The sequence below is a fragment of the Orcinus orca genome, chromosome 11 (genome assembly GCF_937001465.1).
Source record: "Orcinus orca chromosome 11, mOrcOrc1.1, whole genome shotgun sequence".
NCBI lineage: Eukaryota > Metazoa > Chordata > Mammalia > Artiodactyla > Delphinidae > Orcinus > Orcinus orca.
The window spans coordinates 24,330,972-24,345,872 of record NC_064569.1 but is presented as its reverse complement, the minus strand read 5'-3'; the positions used below and the strand labels follow the sequence as shown (position 1 = coordinate 24,345,872).

General features: G+C 39.1%; 1 protein-coding gene across 3 annotated transcripts in view; it reads right to left on the bottom strand.

Moving 5' to 3' along the window:
* Positions 1-14,901, bottom strand: part of FAR2 (fatty acyl-CoA reductase 2) — a 138,455-nt gene that overhangs the window by 37,356 nt on the left and 86,198 nt on the right. For all 3 annotated transcript variants that reach the window (XM_049694200.1, XM_004270886.3, XM_049694201.1), the window contains exon 2: positions 14,666-14,894. In XM_049694200.1, the coding sequence (XP_049550157.1) occupies positions 14,666-14,854 (189 nt within the window). In that variant the 5' untranslated portion in view covers positions 14,855-14,894. The remainder of the gene's footprint in view (positions 1-14,665; positions 14,895-14,901) is intronic.

The following is a 14,901-nucleotide window of genomic DNA, read 5'->3' as shown; positions in this document are numbered from 1 at the left end:
CTGTCCAGTTTTCCCTGCACCATGTACTGAAGAGGCTGTCTTTTCTCTACTGTATATTCTTGCCTCCTTTATCAAAGATAAGGTGACCATATGTGCGTGGGTTTATCTCTGGGCTTTCTATCCTGTTCCATTGATCTATATTTCTGTTTTTGTGCCAGTACCATACTGTCTTGATTACTGTAGCTTTGTAGTATAGTCTGAAGTCAGGGAGCCTGATTGCTCCAGCTCCATTTTTCTTTCTCAAGATTGCTTTGGCTATTCAGGGTCTTTTATGTTTCCATACAAATTGTGAGATTTTTTGTTCTAGTTTTGTGAAAAATGCCAGTGTTAGTTTGATAGGGATTGCATTGACTCTGTAGATTGCTTTGTGTAGTAGAGTTATTTTCACAATGTTGATTCTTCCAATCCAAGAACATGGTATATCTCTCCATCTATCTGTATCATCTTTAATTTCTTTCATCAGTGTCTTATAATTTTCTGCATACAGGTCTTTTGTCTCCTTAGGTAGGTTTATTCCTAGATATATTATTCTTTCTGTTGCAATGGTAAATGGGAGTGTTTTCTTAATTTCACTTTCAGATGTTTCATCATTAGTGTATAGGAATGTCAGAGATTTCTGTGCATTAATTTTGTATCCTGCTACTTTACCAAATTCATTGATTAGCTCTAGTAGTTTTCTGGTAGCATCTTTAGGATTCTCTATGTATAGTATCATGTCATCTGCAAACAGTGACAGCTTTACTTCTTTTCCGATTTGGATTCCTTTTATTTCTTTTTCTTCTTTGATCGCTGTGGCTAAAACTTCCAAAACTATGTTGAATAATAGTGGTGAGAGTGGACAACCTTGTCTTGTTCCTGATCTTAGTGGAAATGGTTTCAGTTTTTCACCGCTGAGGACAATGTTGGCTGTGGGTTTGTCATATATGGCCTTTATTATGTGGAGGTGAGTTCCCTCTATGCCTACTTTCTGCAGGGTTTTTATCATAAATGGGTGTTGAATTTTGTCGAAAGCTTTCTCTGAATCTATTGAGATGAGCATATGGTTTTTCTCCTTCAATTTTTTAATATGGTGTATCACACTGATTGATTTGCTTATATTGAAGAATCCTTGCATTCCTGAAATAAGCCCCACTTGATCATGGTGTATGATCCTTTTAATGTGCTGTTGGATTCTGTTTACCAGTATTTTGTTGAGGATTTTAGCATCTATGTTCATCAGTGATATTGGCCTGTAGTTTTCTTTCTTTGTGACATCTTTGTCTGGTTTTGGTATCAGGGTGATTGTGGCCTCGTAGAATGAGTTTGGGAGTGTTCCTCCCTCTGCTATATTTTGGAAGAGTTTGAGAAGGATAGGTGTTAGCTCTTCTCTAAATGTTTGGTAGAATTCGCCTGTGAAGCCGTCTGGTCCTGGGCTTTTGTTTGTTGGAAGATTTTAAATCACAGTTTCAATTTCAGTGCTTGTGATTGGTCTGTTCATATTTTCTATTTCTTCCTCGTTCAGTCTCAGAAGGTTGTGCATTTCTAAAAATTTGTCCATTTCTTTCAGGCTGTACACTTTATTGGCATAGAGTTACTTGTAGTAATCTCTCATGATCCTTTTTATTTCTGCAGTGTCAGTTGTTACTTCTCCTTTTTCATTTCTAATTCTATTGACTTGAGTCTTCTCTTCTTTTTCTTGATGACTCTGGCTAATGGTTTATCGATTTTGTTTATCTTCTCAAAGAACCAGCCTTTAGTTTTATTAATCTTTGCTATCATTTCCTTCATTTCTGATGTGATATTTATTATTTCTTTCCTTCTGCTAACTTCGGGGTTTTTTTGTTCTTCTTTCTCTAGTGGCTTTAGGTGTAAGGTTAAGTTGTTTATTTGAGATGTTTCTTGTTTCTTAAGGCAGGATTGTATTGCTATAAACTTCCCTTTTAGAAGTGCTTTTGCTGCATCCCACTGGTTTTGGGTTGTCGTGTTTTCATTGTTATTTGCTTCTAGGTATTTTTTGATTTCCTCTTTTATTTCTTCAGTGATCTCTTTGTTATTAAGTAGTGTATTGTTTATCCTCCATGAGTTTGTATTTTTAACAGATTTTTTACTGTAATTGATACCTAGTCTTACAGCATTGTGGTCGGAAAAGACACTTGATATGATTTCAATTTTCTTAAATTTGCCAATGCTTGATTTCTGACCCAAGATATGATCTATCCTGGAGAATGTTCCATGAGCACTTGAAAAGACTGTGTATTCTGATGTTTTTGGATGGAATGTCCTATACATTATCAATTAAGTCCATCTTGTTTAATGTATCATTTAAAGCTTGTGTGTCCTTATTTATTTTCATTTTGGATGATCTGTCCATTGGTGAAAGTGGGGTGTTAAAGTCCCCTACTATGAATGTGTTACTGTCGATTTCCCATTTTATGGCTGTCAGTATTTGCCTTATGTTTTGAGGTGCTCCTATGTTGGGTGCATAAATATTTACAATTGTTATATCTTCTTCTTGGATCGATCCCTTGATCATTATGTAATGTCCTTCTTTGTCTCTTGTAACAGTCTGTTTTAAAGTCTATTTTGTCTGATATGAGAATTGCTACTCCAGCTTTCTTTTGTTTTCCATTTGTAAGGAATATCTTTTTCCATCCCCTCACTTTCATTCCGTATGTGTCCCTAGGTCTGAAGTGGGTCTCTTGTAGATAGCATATATACAGGTCTTGTTTTTGTATCCATTCAGCCAGTCTATGTCTTTTGGTTGGAGCATTTAATCCATTTACATTTAAGGTAATTATCGATATGTATGTTCCTATTACCATTTTCTTAATCGTTTTGGCTTTGTTATTGTAGGCCTTTTCCTTCCCTTGTGTTCCTGCTTATTGAAGTTCCTTTAGCATTTGTTGTAAAGCTGGTTTCATGGTGCTGAATTCTCTTAGGTTTTGCTTGTTTGTAAAGGTTTAAATTTCTCCATCAAATCTGAATGAGATCCTTGCTGGGTAGAGTAATCTTGGTTGTAGGTTTTTCCCATTCATCACTTTAAATATGTCCTGCCACTCCCTTCGAGCTTGGAGAGATTCTGCTGAAAGATTGGCTCGTAACCTTATGGGGATTCCCTTGTGTGCTATTTGTTGTTTTTCCCTTGCTGCTTTTAAATTTTTTTCTTTGTATTTAGTTTTTGATAGTTTGATTAATATGTGTCTTGGCATGTTTCTCCTTGGATTTATCCTGTATGGGACTCTCTGTGCTTCCTGGACTTGATTAACTATTTCCTTTCCCATATTAGGGAAGTTTTAAACTAATCTCTTCAAATATTTTCTCAGTCCCTTTGTTTTTTTTCTTCTTCTTCTGGAATCCCTATAATTCGAATGTTGGTGCATTTAATCTTGTCCCAGAGGTCTCTGAGACTGTCCTCAATTCTTTCCATTCTTTTTTCTTTATTCTGCTGTGCAGTAGCTATTTCCACTATTTTATCTTCCAGGCCACTTACCCGTTCTTCTGCCTCAGTTATTCTGCTATTGATTCCTTCTAGAAGATTTTTAATTTCATGTATTGTGGTGTTTATCACTGTTTCTTTGGTCTTTAGTTCTTCTAGGTCCTTGTTAAATGTTTCTTGTATTTTCTCCATTCTATTTCCAAGATTTTGGATCATCTTTACTATCATTATTCTGAATTCTTTTTCAGGTAGACTGCCTATTTCATCTTCAGTTGTTTGGTCTGGTGGGTTTTTACCTTGCTCCTTCACCTGCTGTGTGTTTCTCTGTCTTCTCATTTTGCTTAACTTACTGTTTGGGGTCTCCTTTTCGCAGGGTGCAGGTTCATAGTTCCCATTGTTTTTTGGTGTCTGCCCCCAGTGGCTATGGTTGGTTCAGTGGGTTTTGTAGGCTTCCTGGTGGAGGGGACTAGTGCCTGTGTTTTGGTGGATGAGGCTGGATCTTGTCTTTCTGGTGGGCAGGTCCACGTGTGGTGGTGTGTTTTGGGGTATCTGTGGCCTTATTATGATTTTAGGCAGCTCTCTGCTAATGGGTGGGAAAGTGCTCCTGTCTTGCTAGTTGTTTGGCATAGGGTGTCCAGCACTGGAGCTTGCTGGTCATTGAGTGGAGCTGGGTCTTGGCATTGAGATGGAGATCACTGGGAGATTTTCGCCATTTGATATTATGTGGAGCTGGACCACATAATATTGGTCTTGTGGACATGATACTGGTCATGTGGACCAATGTCCTGAACTTGGCTCTCCCACTTCAGAGTCACAGCCCTGACGCCTGGCTGGAGCACCAACAGCCTGTCATCCACACGGCACACAATAAAAGGGAGAAAAAGAAAGAAAGAAAGAAGAAGATAAAATAAAATAAAGTTATTAATATGAAAAATAATTATTAAAAAAGTTTAAGTAATTAAAAAAAAAAGAATGAAAGAAGAGAGCAACCAAACCAAAAAACAAATTCACCAATGATAACAAGCACTAAAAACTATATTAAAAAAACAAACAAAGAAAAAAAAAAGGACAGAGAGAACCCTAGAACAAATGGTAAAAGCAAAGCTATACAGACAAAATCACACACAGAAGCATACACATACACACTCACAAAAAGAGAAAAAGGGAAAAAAAAAAAATATATATATATATATCGTTGCTCCCAACGTCCACCTCCTGAATTTGGGATGATTCGTTGTCTATTCAGGCATTCCAGAGATAAAGGGTATATCAGGTTGATTGTGGAGATTTAATCCACTGCTCCTGAGGCTGCTGGGAGAGATTTCCCTTTCTCTTCTTTGTTCACATAGCTCCCGGGGTTCAGCTTTGGATTTAGCCCCACCTCTGCATGTAGTTCACCTGAGGGCATCTATGCTTCACTCATACAGGAGAGGGTTAAAGGAGCCGCTGATTCGGGGGCTCTGGCTTATTCAGGCCAGGGGCGGGGTGGGGGGTACGGTGTGTGGGGTGAGCTTGTGGTGGCAGAGGCCGGCGGGATGTTGCACCAGCCTGAGGCGCACCACGCGTTCTCCCGGGGAAGTTGTCCCTGGATCACGGGACCCTGGCAGTGGTGGGCCGCACAGGTTCCCGGGAGGGGAGGTGTGGACAGTGATCTGTGCTCTTGGCTTCTTGGTGGCAGCAGCAGCAGGCTTAGCATCTCCTGCCCACCTCTGGGGTCACGCTGATAGCCGTGGCTCACGTCCGTCTTTGGAGCTCCTTTAAGCGGCACTCTTAATCACCTCTCCTCGCGCACCAGGAAACAGAGGCAAGAAAAAGTCTCTTGCCTCTTCCGCAGGTCCAGACTTTTTCCCGGATTCCCTCGCGGCTAGCTGTGGTGCACTAGCCCGCGTCAGGCTGTGTTCACACAGCCAATCCCAGTCCTCTCCCTGGGATCTGACCTCCGAAGCCTGAGCCTCAGCTCCCAACCCCGCCCGCCCCGGCGGGTGAGTAGACAAGCCTCTCGGGCTGGTGAGTGCTGGTCGGCACCGATCCTCTGTGCAGGAATCTCTCCGCTTTGCTCTCCACACCCCTGTTGCTGCATTATCCTTCGTGGCTCCGAAGCTTACCCTGTCTGCCACCCATGGTCTCTGCCCGCGAAGGGGCTTCTAGTGTGTGGAAACCTTTCCTCCTTCACAGCTCCCTCCCAGAGGTGCAGGTCCCATCCCTATTCTTTTGTCTCTGTTTATTCTTTTCTTTTGCCCTACCCAGGTACTTGGGGAGTTTCTTGCCTTTTGGGAGGTCTGAGGTCTTCTGCCAGCATTCAGTAGGTGTTCTGTAGGAGTTGTTCCACATGTAGATGTATTTCTGATGTATTTGTGGGGAGGAAGGTGATATCTGCATCTCACTCTTCTGTGTCTTACTCTTCTGCCATCTTGAAGCTCCCCTTCAAGCACATATTTTTTGTAGAAGGTTTCTGCTGGTCTCGTGAAGGTTACTGCTGGTCATGAGGAACAGATGTCACCATGAAGGATTTTAGTATTTTTCTAGATATGAGGAGATACAAGAATTGGGCTCATAAAATCGACTCCTGAAAATATCTAACTATCTGAAGACCTGTTCTGCCAGTTTTTCCCAGAGCACAGAGAGCCTCATTACAGCTCTCCACCCTGAACACCTTTCAGGCAGGTGTTGAAAATCAGCAGCTGCAGCAGCACATGATTTAATCCTTGTAGAGGGAGCTGGCAAGTGCCAGTGGCGAATGCCAATTAGTTGACAAGAGTCATGTTGAATCCTGTGGTTTGGTGACTTTTTTGAATGAAATCAGTACAGGCAATGTGAAGCTTTTGAGAAAAAGACTTGATGTGATTGGAAGAAATTTAAAAAGAAGGAAAGAAGTTGGACATGTGAAATCATGCCAGGGATTGAATTAACTAGTGAATGGTACTGTAAAAGAAAACAAGAGATTGAGAAATAAATTGTTTCTGTTTCTGGGACCTTAAAGAATATCCCCAGGACAAAATCAATTTAAAAAGTTTTTTTTTTTTTTTTCTTTAAAGGAAGGAAATGGCCCTTAGGGGAGAGGCTTAACATGCTTCAACTAATCTGAGTTGAGTGTCTGTCAAACTGAGAATCAGTTATACTCTTTCAAAAGTGTGTTTGTTAATCATGGGAAATTTTAATTCCTGGCAATAGTCCCTCAAGTTGTCTCAAGTTTATAAAAGCCTCTTGCTTTTTTGTGGGATCATTAGTTTCTTAGGAAAAGTAAAAAGTGGTAATGGAACAAAACTGACTTTGGGAATTTAAAATACAAACTTCTGGTTCTAATCGCCTTTGCCTTATATGGAGATTTAACAGAATTATTAATATCAATCAGAAATTCATCTTTTTTTGGAAGTTGTGGACAAGCAGCTTTTACACAGGGTAGCCTGAACCAAACATGAAAATGCTTTTCTTCCTTATAAAAGAGTCTATGAAGGGCTTCCCTGGTGGCGCAGTGGTTGAGAGTCCGCCTGTCAATGCAGGGGACACAGGTTCGTGCCCCGGTCTGGGAGGATCCCACATGGCGCGGAGCGGCTGGGCCCGTGAGCCATGGCCGCTGAGCCTGCGCATCTGTAGCCTGCGCGTCCGGAGCCTGTGCTCTGCGACGGGAGGGGCCACAACGGTGAGAGGCCCGCGTACCGCAAAAAAAGAAAAAAAAAGTCTATGAAAATTAACAATAAACTTTTACATAAAATGAATAACTTTTCTGTTGGGTGCTTCTTAATACTCCAGTGATGTCAAAGTGTTGGCCTTTTCTTTGCCTGTGTTATTTAGTTGGAAGTTAATTTGTTTAAATGCATTATTTTTCCTCTTAGGGATCTAATGTCTTCTAAAAACTACCAAACAGTGATAATCTTGCAAAATGATTCAATAAACTATTTCATAAAATGTTGCTATCTTCTATTGTCTTAAATCTAATCAGTTCTATGAACTGAGGGCCCCGTGTGTGACCCTGCATGATTCATTACCCAAAACTCTCCAGGGTATTTCAAAGTTGATTTATCTCAGGAGCAGCTGAGAGCTTATTGAGTAATTCACATTTTTCCAGAGAAGTTGACTTAAAATATCCAGTGCAACCTGCCAAGCTCTGCCTTTGTTTATAAATCTGCTTCCTGGTGACATCATACAGGATGGTCCCTCCCTGGGAGTCTTGAATTTTGCCTGGTCTTCTCAGATGCTGCATTCTAAACCCAGCACAATCTCATTGTAACCCTTTCCTTACCTGATTACTCTAGTTTAAGAGGAAATGCCTAACCATTTCTGGTATTCTCTCAATGAATTTTTTTTTTTTTTTTTTTAGATTCTGATCTCACTCTTAATTAACTACCTCACTCAAAATAAATTCAACTACTTGTGGTTTTATTTTTCAGGTACGGATATTGTCTTCTTGATGTTTTCTTAAAGAGTTATTCAGAGTAGATTATGACCAACTTAAGAACCTAAATGGATATAAATGGGACATGACTGTTGTAAAAAGGAACACATCTTTAAAGGTTCTTCTTTGAAGAACCTCAAAATGCTGTCAACACTTTGAGCTTCATAACTGAATGATTTATTTGCAACTAATTATCTCTTGTCATGGGGAAGAATCATGTCTTTAAGCAAAGCCGCATTCTAGATAGCAAAATAAATATCAATTTTGCCACTGAAAATTGTTTCTGCTACCTGGAAAGCTTGTTGGTTCATACTTAAATGAGCACATTTTTCATAACAAGAGACCAAGCAGTCAGCTTGGGATGCCTGGGGACCCACAAGTGGGTCTGCGGTTAGCATGTTCACATGTCAACATGGGAAATTTGGCTTATTCTCTGTAGAAACTTCTCAGATTTTGTGAAAGAAATTAGGAGAGTTTTCTTAAAAACGATTTTATAAACTTAGAATCGTATTTCTTTCTTTTTTTTTTTTTGAGTCTTACTTTTATTTTTTATTTTATTTTTTAAACATCTTTATTGGAGTATAATTGCTTTACAATGTTGCGTTAGTTTCTGCTGTATAACGCAGTGAATCGGCTATATGTATACATATACCCCATATCTCCTTCCTCTTGCGTCTCCCTCCCACCCTCCCTATCCCACCCCTCTAGGTGGTCACAAAGCACCTAGCTGATCTCCCTGTGCTATGCAGCTGCTTCCCACTAGCTATCTATTTTACATTTAGTAGTGTATATATGTCAATGCTACTCTCTCACTTCGGTCAAACTATTTAATTCTGATAAAGTTTCTAAACTAAAAGTAAACAACTTATATCTGATGACATAATTTTGGAAATTCGTGATTGCTTTGCTGCCTTATTTATTTACTATCTTAAAAAGTGGGCTTGGGCTTCCCTGGTGGCTTAGTGGTTGAGACTCCGCCTGCCGATGCAGGGGACGTGGGTTCGTGCCCCGGTCCGGGAAGATCCCACATGCCGTGGAGCAGCTGGGCCCGTGAGCCATGGCCGCTGAGCCTGCGCGTCCAGAGCCTGTGCTCCGCAACAGTGAAAGGCCAGCGTAACAAAAAAAAAAAAAAAAAAAAAAAAAAAAAAAAAAAAAAAAAGTGGGCTTTTTCTCCCACTATAAAAATAAAACAACTTCATTGTAATTGCATTTAGAAAATTCTTTTGGAAAAAGATTATTGTTCTGGTTTTTCACTACAAAAGACAGTGGTTTTTTTACTTAACGATAAAAGTAAACATGTTCAATAAATATATTTGCACATTATTTATGTGTGTCTCTGGTTGTTTTCTTAGAGTGCCACCTTAATTATCTTTGTGAGAAAGTCCTCAAGGATCTGCCATTAATTCAGATACCTTTCCCTCAATTGATATGTTCCTTTAAGTGGTCTGAAAATACTTAAGGATCTTAGCATATGTGAGGAAACTGATCCTCTGTTCTGATTCTTGAGTCCCAATTCTATGTGGCCAAAGGATTAAAAATAACCTTCTTTCCAAAGCACTTCCTACTTAATTGTCTCTCTCTGAAGGCATGGAAACAGGAAGTGAGAGGTAGTTGCTGTCCATGCCGTGAAAGGAAAGGAATGAAGCTGATGAACGAATTTTGATAGATAGATATCAATAGAACAGATGTTCTCTTGACCATATTTCCTGGGGACACAGTGGGAATCAAAGGCAAACCGGTAACAGTTTTATTCATTATGTTTTAAAGAAAGTTTCCAAGCCTCCTATACCTGATACCATTAATCTACCTTCAAGCACACTGTATTACTTAAGGTGGATTAGAATTCATGCATTGTTTTGTGTGACAGGAGGCAAGTACCAAGTAAAAGTAATACCAGACCCTTCTTAGGAATAAGGCTTGGAGGCATTTAAATCACTGTGTCATGTCAAAATAAAGTTCAATGGCAGAATCTAGACTGGATCCTGATTCATATAAGATATTTAATAAATATTTGTAGAATCAGAGGCCTTCCAGAAGAAACTTTAACCCAGACAGGAAAGCTCTTCTGAGTAAGAACCTAGGGTGAGAGTGGTCATACAACAGAAGTAAAGACTGGCTTAAAGAACTGGAGTACATTAAACTTGTTCATTGAATATATTTGGTTGATTACCTACAGAGTGTCAAGCACTATGTCAGATGTGGAAGACACAGTGGGAACACACGAAGGAAATAACGAAAAGGCCTTAGTTTAAAAAATTAAAGGGAAAAAATTGGGATAATAGATGTGTTATTGATTTCAGCAAATCAAATACTTCTGAGAAAATGGTGTATTATTTGACAAACCTGAGACTCTTCTCACTGAATCTGAAATTAGGAAAGCATAAAAGCAGACAGAATTACTATGAAACCAAAGATGTCTGGGTATATTCCTTTAAGTATAACCCTGTGTTGGAAAGTTGGTTGTGGGGACCCACATGTTTGGAATAACAGACTTGCACCATTTCCTTCTAAATTCTAACCAAATCGAGGAAAACTAGACTTCATATGGAATAGTTTCACTTTTAAAGGAAACATTGCAAAAATATTAAACTATATCATTCTCTTTTTATGAAGAAGCCCAGGCCCTGTCTTTCTATCTGACCACATAAGTCAAAATTTATGGAAGTATAATTAATGCCTTTGCTGCAGAAACCAGAAATAGAGACTGAAGAAGAAATGTCCATATTTCAATGTCTTGAGCATTTTGGTGCTATAGCAATTGTTCCCTTTTAAAATACTCATTTAGACATATCTTCAATAGTGTTACTGTAATAGCAAAGTCTCTTTGAGGAAAAGGAAAGATTTTTAATGACAAAAGAAAAATACTGTTTATTCTGAGGTTGAATTTAGGAGCCCATGTGAAGGAAGGCTTAGCAAAGGGGAAGATAGGTGAGACTGACTGCTCATACGAAGCTAACTTTGTATGCTGGATTTGATTCTATTAGGGCTATCTTTTTTTTTTAAAAACATTTTTAATGGAGTATAATTGCTTTACAATGGTATGTTAGTTTCTGCTTTATAACAAAGTGAATCAGCTATACATATAGATATATCCCCATATCCCCTCCCTCTTGTGCCTACCTCCCACCCTCCCTATCCCACCCCTCTAGGTGGTCACAAATCACCGAGCTGATCTCCCTGTGCTATGCAGCTGCTTCCCACTAGCTATCGGTTTTACATTTGGTAGTGTATATATGTCCATGCCACTCTCTCACTTCGTCCCAGCTTACTCTTCCCCCTCCCCATGTCCTCAGGTCCATTCTCTACATCCGTGTCTTTATTCCTGTCCTGCCCCTATGTTCTTCAGAACCATTTTTATTTATTTATTTTTAGATTCCATATATATGTGTTACCATACGGTATTTGTTTTTCTCCTTCTGCTTTCATTCTGTATGATAGACTCTAGGTCCATCCACCTCACTACAAACAACTCAGTTTCATTTCTTTTATGGCTGAGTAATATTCCATTGTATATATGTGCTACATCTTCTTTATCCATTCATATGTCAATGGACACTTATGTTGCTTCCATGTCCTGGCTATTGTAAACAGAGCTGCAATGAACATTGTGGTACATGACTCTTTTTGAATTATGGTTTTCTCAGGGTATATGCCCAGTAGTGGGATTGCTGGGTCGTATGGTAGTTCTATTTTTAGTTTTTTAAGGAACCTCCATACTGTTCTCCATAGTGGCTGTATCAATTCACATTCCCACCAACAGTGCAAGAGGGTTCCCTTTTCTCCACACCCTCTTCAGCATTTATTGTTTGTAGATTTTTTGATGATGGCCATTCTGACTGGTGTGAGGTGATACCTCATTGTAGTCTTGATTTGCATTTCTCTAATGATTAGTGATGTTGAGCATCCTTTCATGTATTTGTTGGCCATCTGTATATCTTCTTTGGAGAAATGTCTATTTAGGTCTTCTGCCCATTTTTGGATTGCATTGTTTGTTTTTTTGATATTGAGCTGCTGGTAAATTTTGGAGATTAATCCTTTGTCAGTTGCTTTATTCGCAAATATTTTCCCCCATTCTGAGGGTTGTTTTTTTGTCTTGTTTATGGTTTCCTTTGCTGTGCAAAAGCTTTTAAGTTTCATTAGGTCCCATTTGTTTATTTTTATTTTTATTTCCATTTCTCTAGGAGGTGAGTCAAAAAGGATCTTGCTGTGATTTATGTCATAGAGTGTGCTGCCTATGTTTTCCCCTAAGAGTTTTATAGTGTCTGGCCTTACATTTAGGTCTTTAATCCATTTTGAGTTTATTTTTGTGTATGATGTTCGGGAGTGTTCTAATTTCATTATTTTCCATGTAGCTGTCCAGTTTTCCCAGCAGGAGAAGAATTTTTAAAACTACAACTGGAGGACAGCTGCTGCCTAGAAATGTAAAGTCCTGAGCATCCAGGAATTTAGCAAATGGCTGCTGACTGCAGTTTTCTTGGTTTTAAGATACCACCAAGCTCCAGTTTAGTGATCTCTGCATTGGAGAGGACACATTTATGGGTATGTTTTGGATTAGTTAAAAAGCAAAGTTGATTATTTTATATTTTACATTAATAAAACTCAGAGAAATTTTATTTTGCCTTTTTAACCCATATGTCAGCTTGGGTCTCCCTATAAACTTAATTAAATTATGATTGATTATATCCTTAATTTAAGATTCTCTGTAAGATTATTGAGAATTTCCAGGCGGCCAGTGATTGGCTTAGATCTGAACTTTCTGAACAAATCAGTACATGGCATACCTCAGGCCACAGGGGTTGGTTCAGAAGTTGATATATAACTTAACGCAGGCTGATGAGATGTAAGGAAAATTTTGCTGAGGGTTTCCAGAAAAGAAGTTTCATCGATCTTGGAAGAGAGCTTCAGGGAGAGCCAGCTCTCCTCATCCAAAGATTGCCATAAATGTATGTGAGCAAGATATTATTATCCCATTTTACAGATAAGGAAACTGAGGCTCAGTAGAGTATGTATCTTGCCCACTGTCCCATGGCTAATAATTAGCAGTGCTGAGATTCAAACCCAGGTCAATCTACCTCTGAAGCCCTTGCTCTTAAGCACCATCTGATAGCAACAGATAGTTCCCAGGTGATATTGATGCTGCTGGTTGGGAGACCACAGTTTAAGGACCACTGTTTATAAAAGTCAACAGCTGACAGTTGTAAACAGCCCAATAGTGGAAACACGTAGAGATTTGCAAGCCAGTTTCACAAATAAGTTATTTATAGTATAATCAAGATTTCCATACTAAAAGAATTATTGCTGTGTTATCAAATACAATGCATTGAATATAACTATAGGCGAAAATTATGCTGACCACAAGACTCTCTGCCAAAATATTTATCTAGAAATTCATAAGCTGGCCACAAAGCTAAAGAGGCGTGTCTCCTACATGATGAAAACAGTCCATTAGGGATGTATAACTGAGCAAGCTGTATGAAGAAGGATCTGAGAGTTTCTTCTCAATTTTGGTTTTATGCCACATCAGCCTTTTTTTTTCTTATTCTTAAGAACCATTACTTACAATGCAGGCAGTGTAGGGTATAGGCAAGTGTGCTTGCCTTAGAGCCAGACTTGGGGGGTGGGTGTCTGAAGTCTGACTCTCTCATTTACTAACTGGGTGACCTTTGGAAAGTTAATGCTTCTGGTCTCATTTATCCATCTGTAAAATTTGGATATTAATTCTTACTTCACAGGGTTGTTGAAAAATCAATGAGGTAAGGCTCATTTGAATAGTGTCTGCCATGTACTAAGTACCCAGTAAGTGCCAGCTATTATTATTTGTCCCACTGCTGAGTTAAGCTATGAGATACAGGAGAGGCTTTTGTGATTCTCCTGTTGATGGTTTATACCAAAATCTCATGCTGGTGCCAGAAGATAAAATGTAATCATCAAGCTTACGGGGTGTCTATAATGTGCTGTGCTATCAGATACACAACTCCATTAGATGTTAGCATGCCTAAACACTGGAAAGGAGACTTTGTAAAAAAAATTTCTTATTTAAATCTTCTTTTTGCCAACCCTAAGTGACCTTGTACTTTCCAAAGGAGTCTATGAACAAGACACATACATTTAAATTAATTCCCATGGCAATCCTAGGAGGTCATTGTTGTTATTATTCTAAACATTGCAAGCTGGAGGGTAAGAGGTATAAAGTGACAAAAAATTGATAATATGTTTGAGATGAAAGCCTTCAAATTTATAAATTAAGATATGAGATGACATTCATATTTTGGGGGGAGGGGAGTGAGAAAGTTTGATACCCAAATGCTCATTCACACATATGTTTCATTTTCCCTTAGAAGAACTTACAGGATAATAGAAATATAATGGGATAATAGAAATATCAAGTTATCATAGATAAAGTATACAACTTGTGGCTTTTAGACAACTGAAAGTATTACTGCATGGCTACTTAGTAATCACATCTGTTTATAATATGATATGATGTAATATGCAATATACTATCTAAAAATTTGGAGGAAAGCTACCTTAAATTTAAATGAAAATTAGGGAAGAGTTTGGATGACCTCATGATAGATTTCAAGCCTGGCGAGTCCACTGCGAGCTTTAGCATTTTGACTCTTACCCAGTAATTTGCAGAATATAGATTACCCGCTCACCTCTTCTGGACAGGGTCTAAGCACTCTTTCCTCTCTTATGGGAAAACACCACAGATTTCCATGAGCTGCTCCTTGCTATCTTGTTTTGTCTCCTTTCCTCTACCTGCCCAGATATCCTGGTCCCCACCTGCAGTTTGGGGCTATAAGGGAACATTGTAGTGAGTCACCATGACCTAAGGCTCTTCCCATAAGGCATACCTTACTATTTAGGATCTGGAAAACCCTCTGCTGCAGGGTCTGGCCAGCCTTGGGCCTCACAAGGATGTAAATGACTCTCAGGTCTGGGCTGGTGCGAAATAGCTTCTCCATCAACACTTTGCCCAAGAAGCCTGTGGCCCCAGTAATGAGAATGGACTTGCCACCATAGAAATCTGCAATCATGGACATGGCTCTTCCCTTTGTCTTTTATAGCTTCGGAAAGAGGTTCCTGAAAA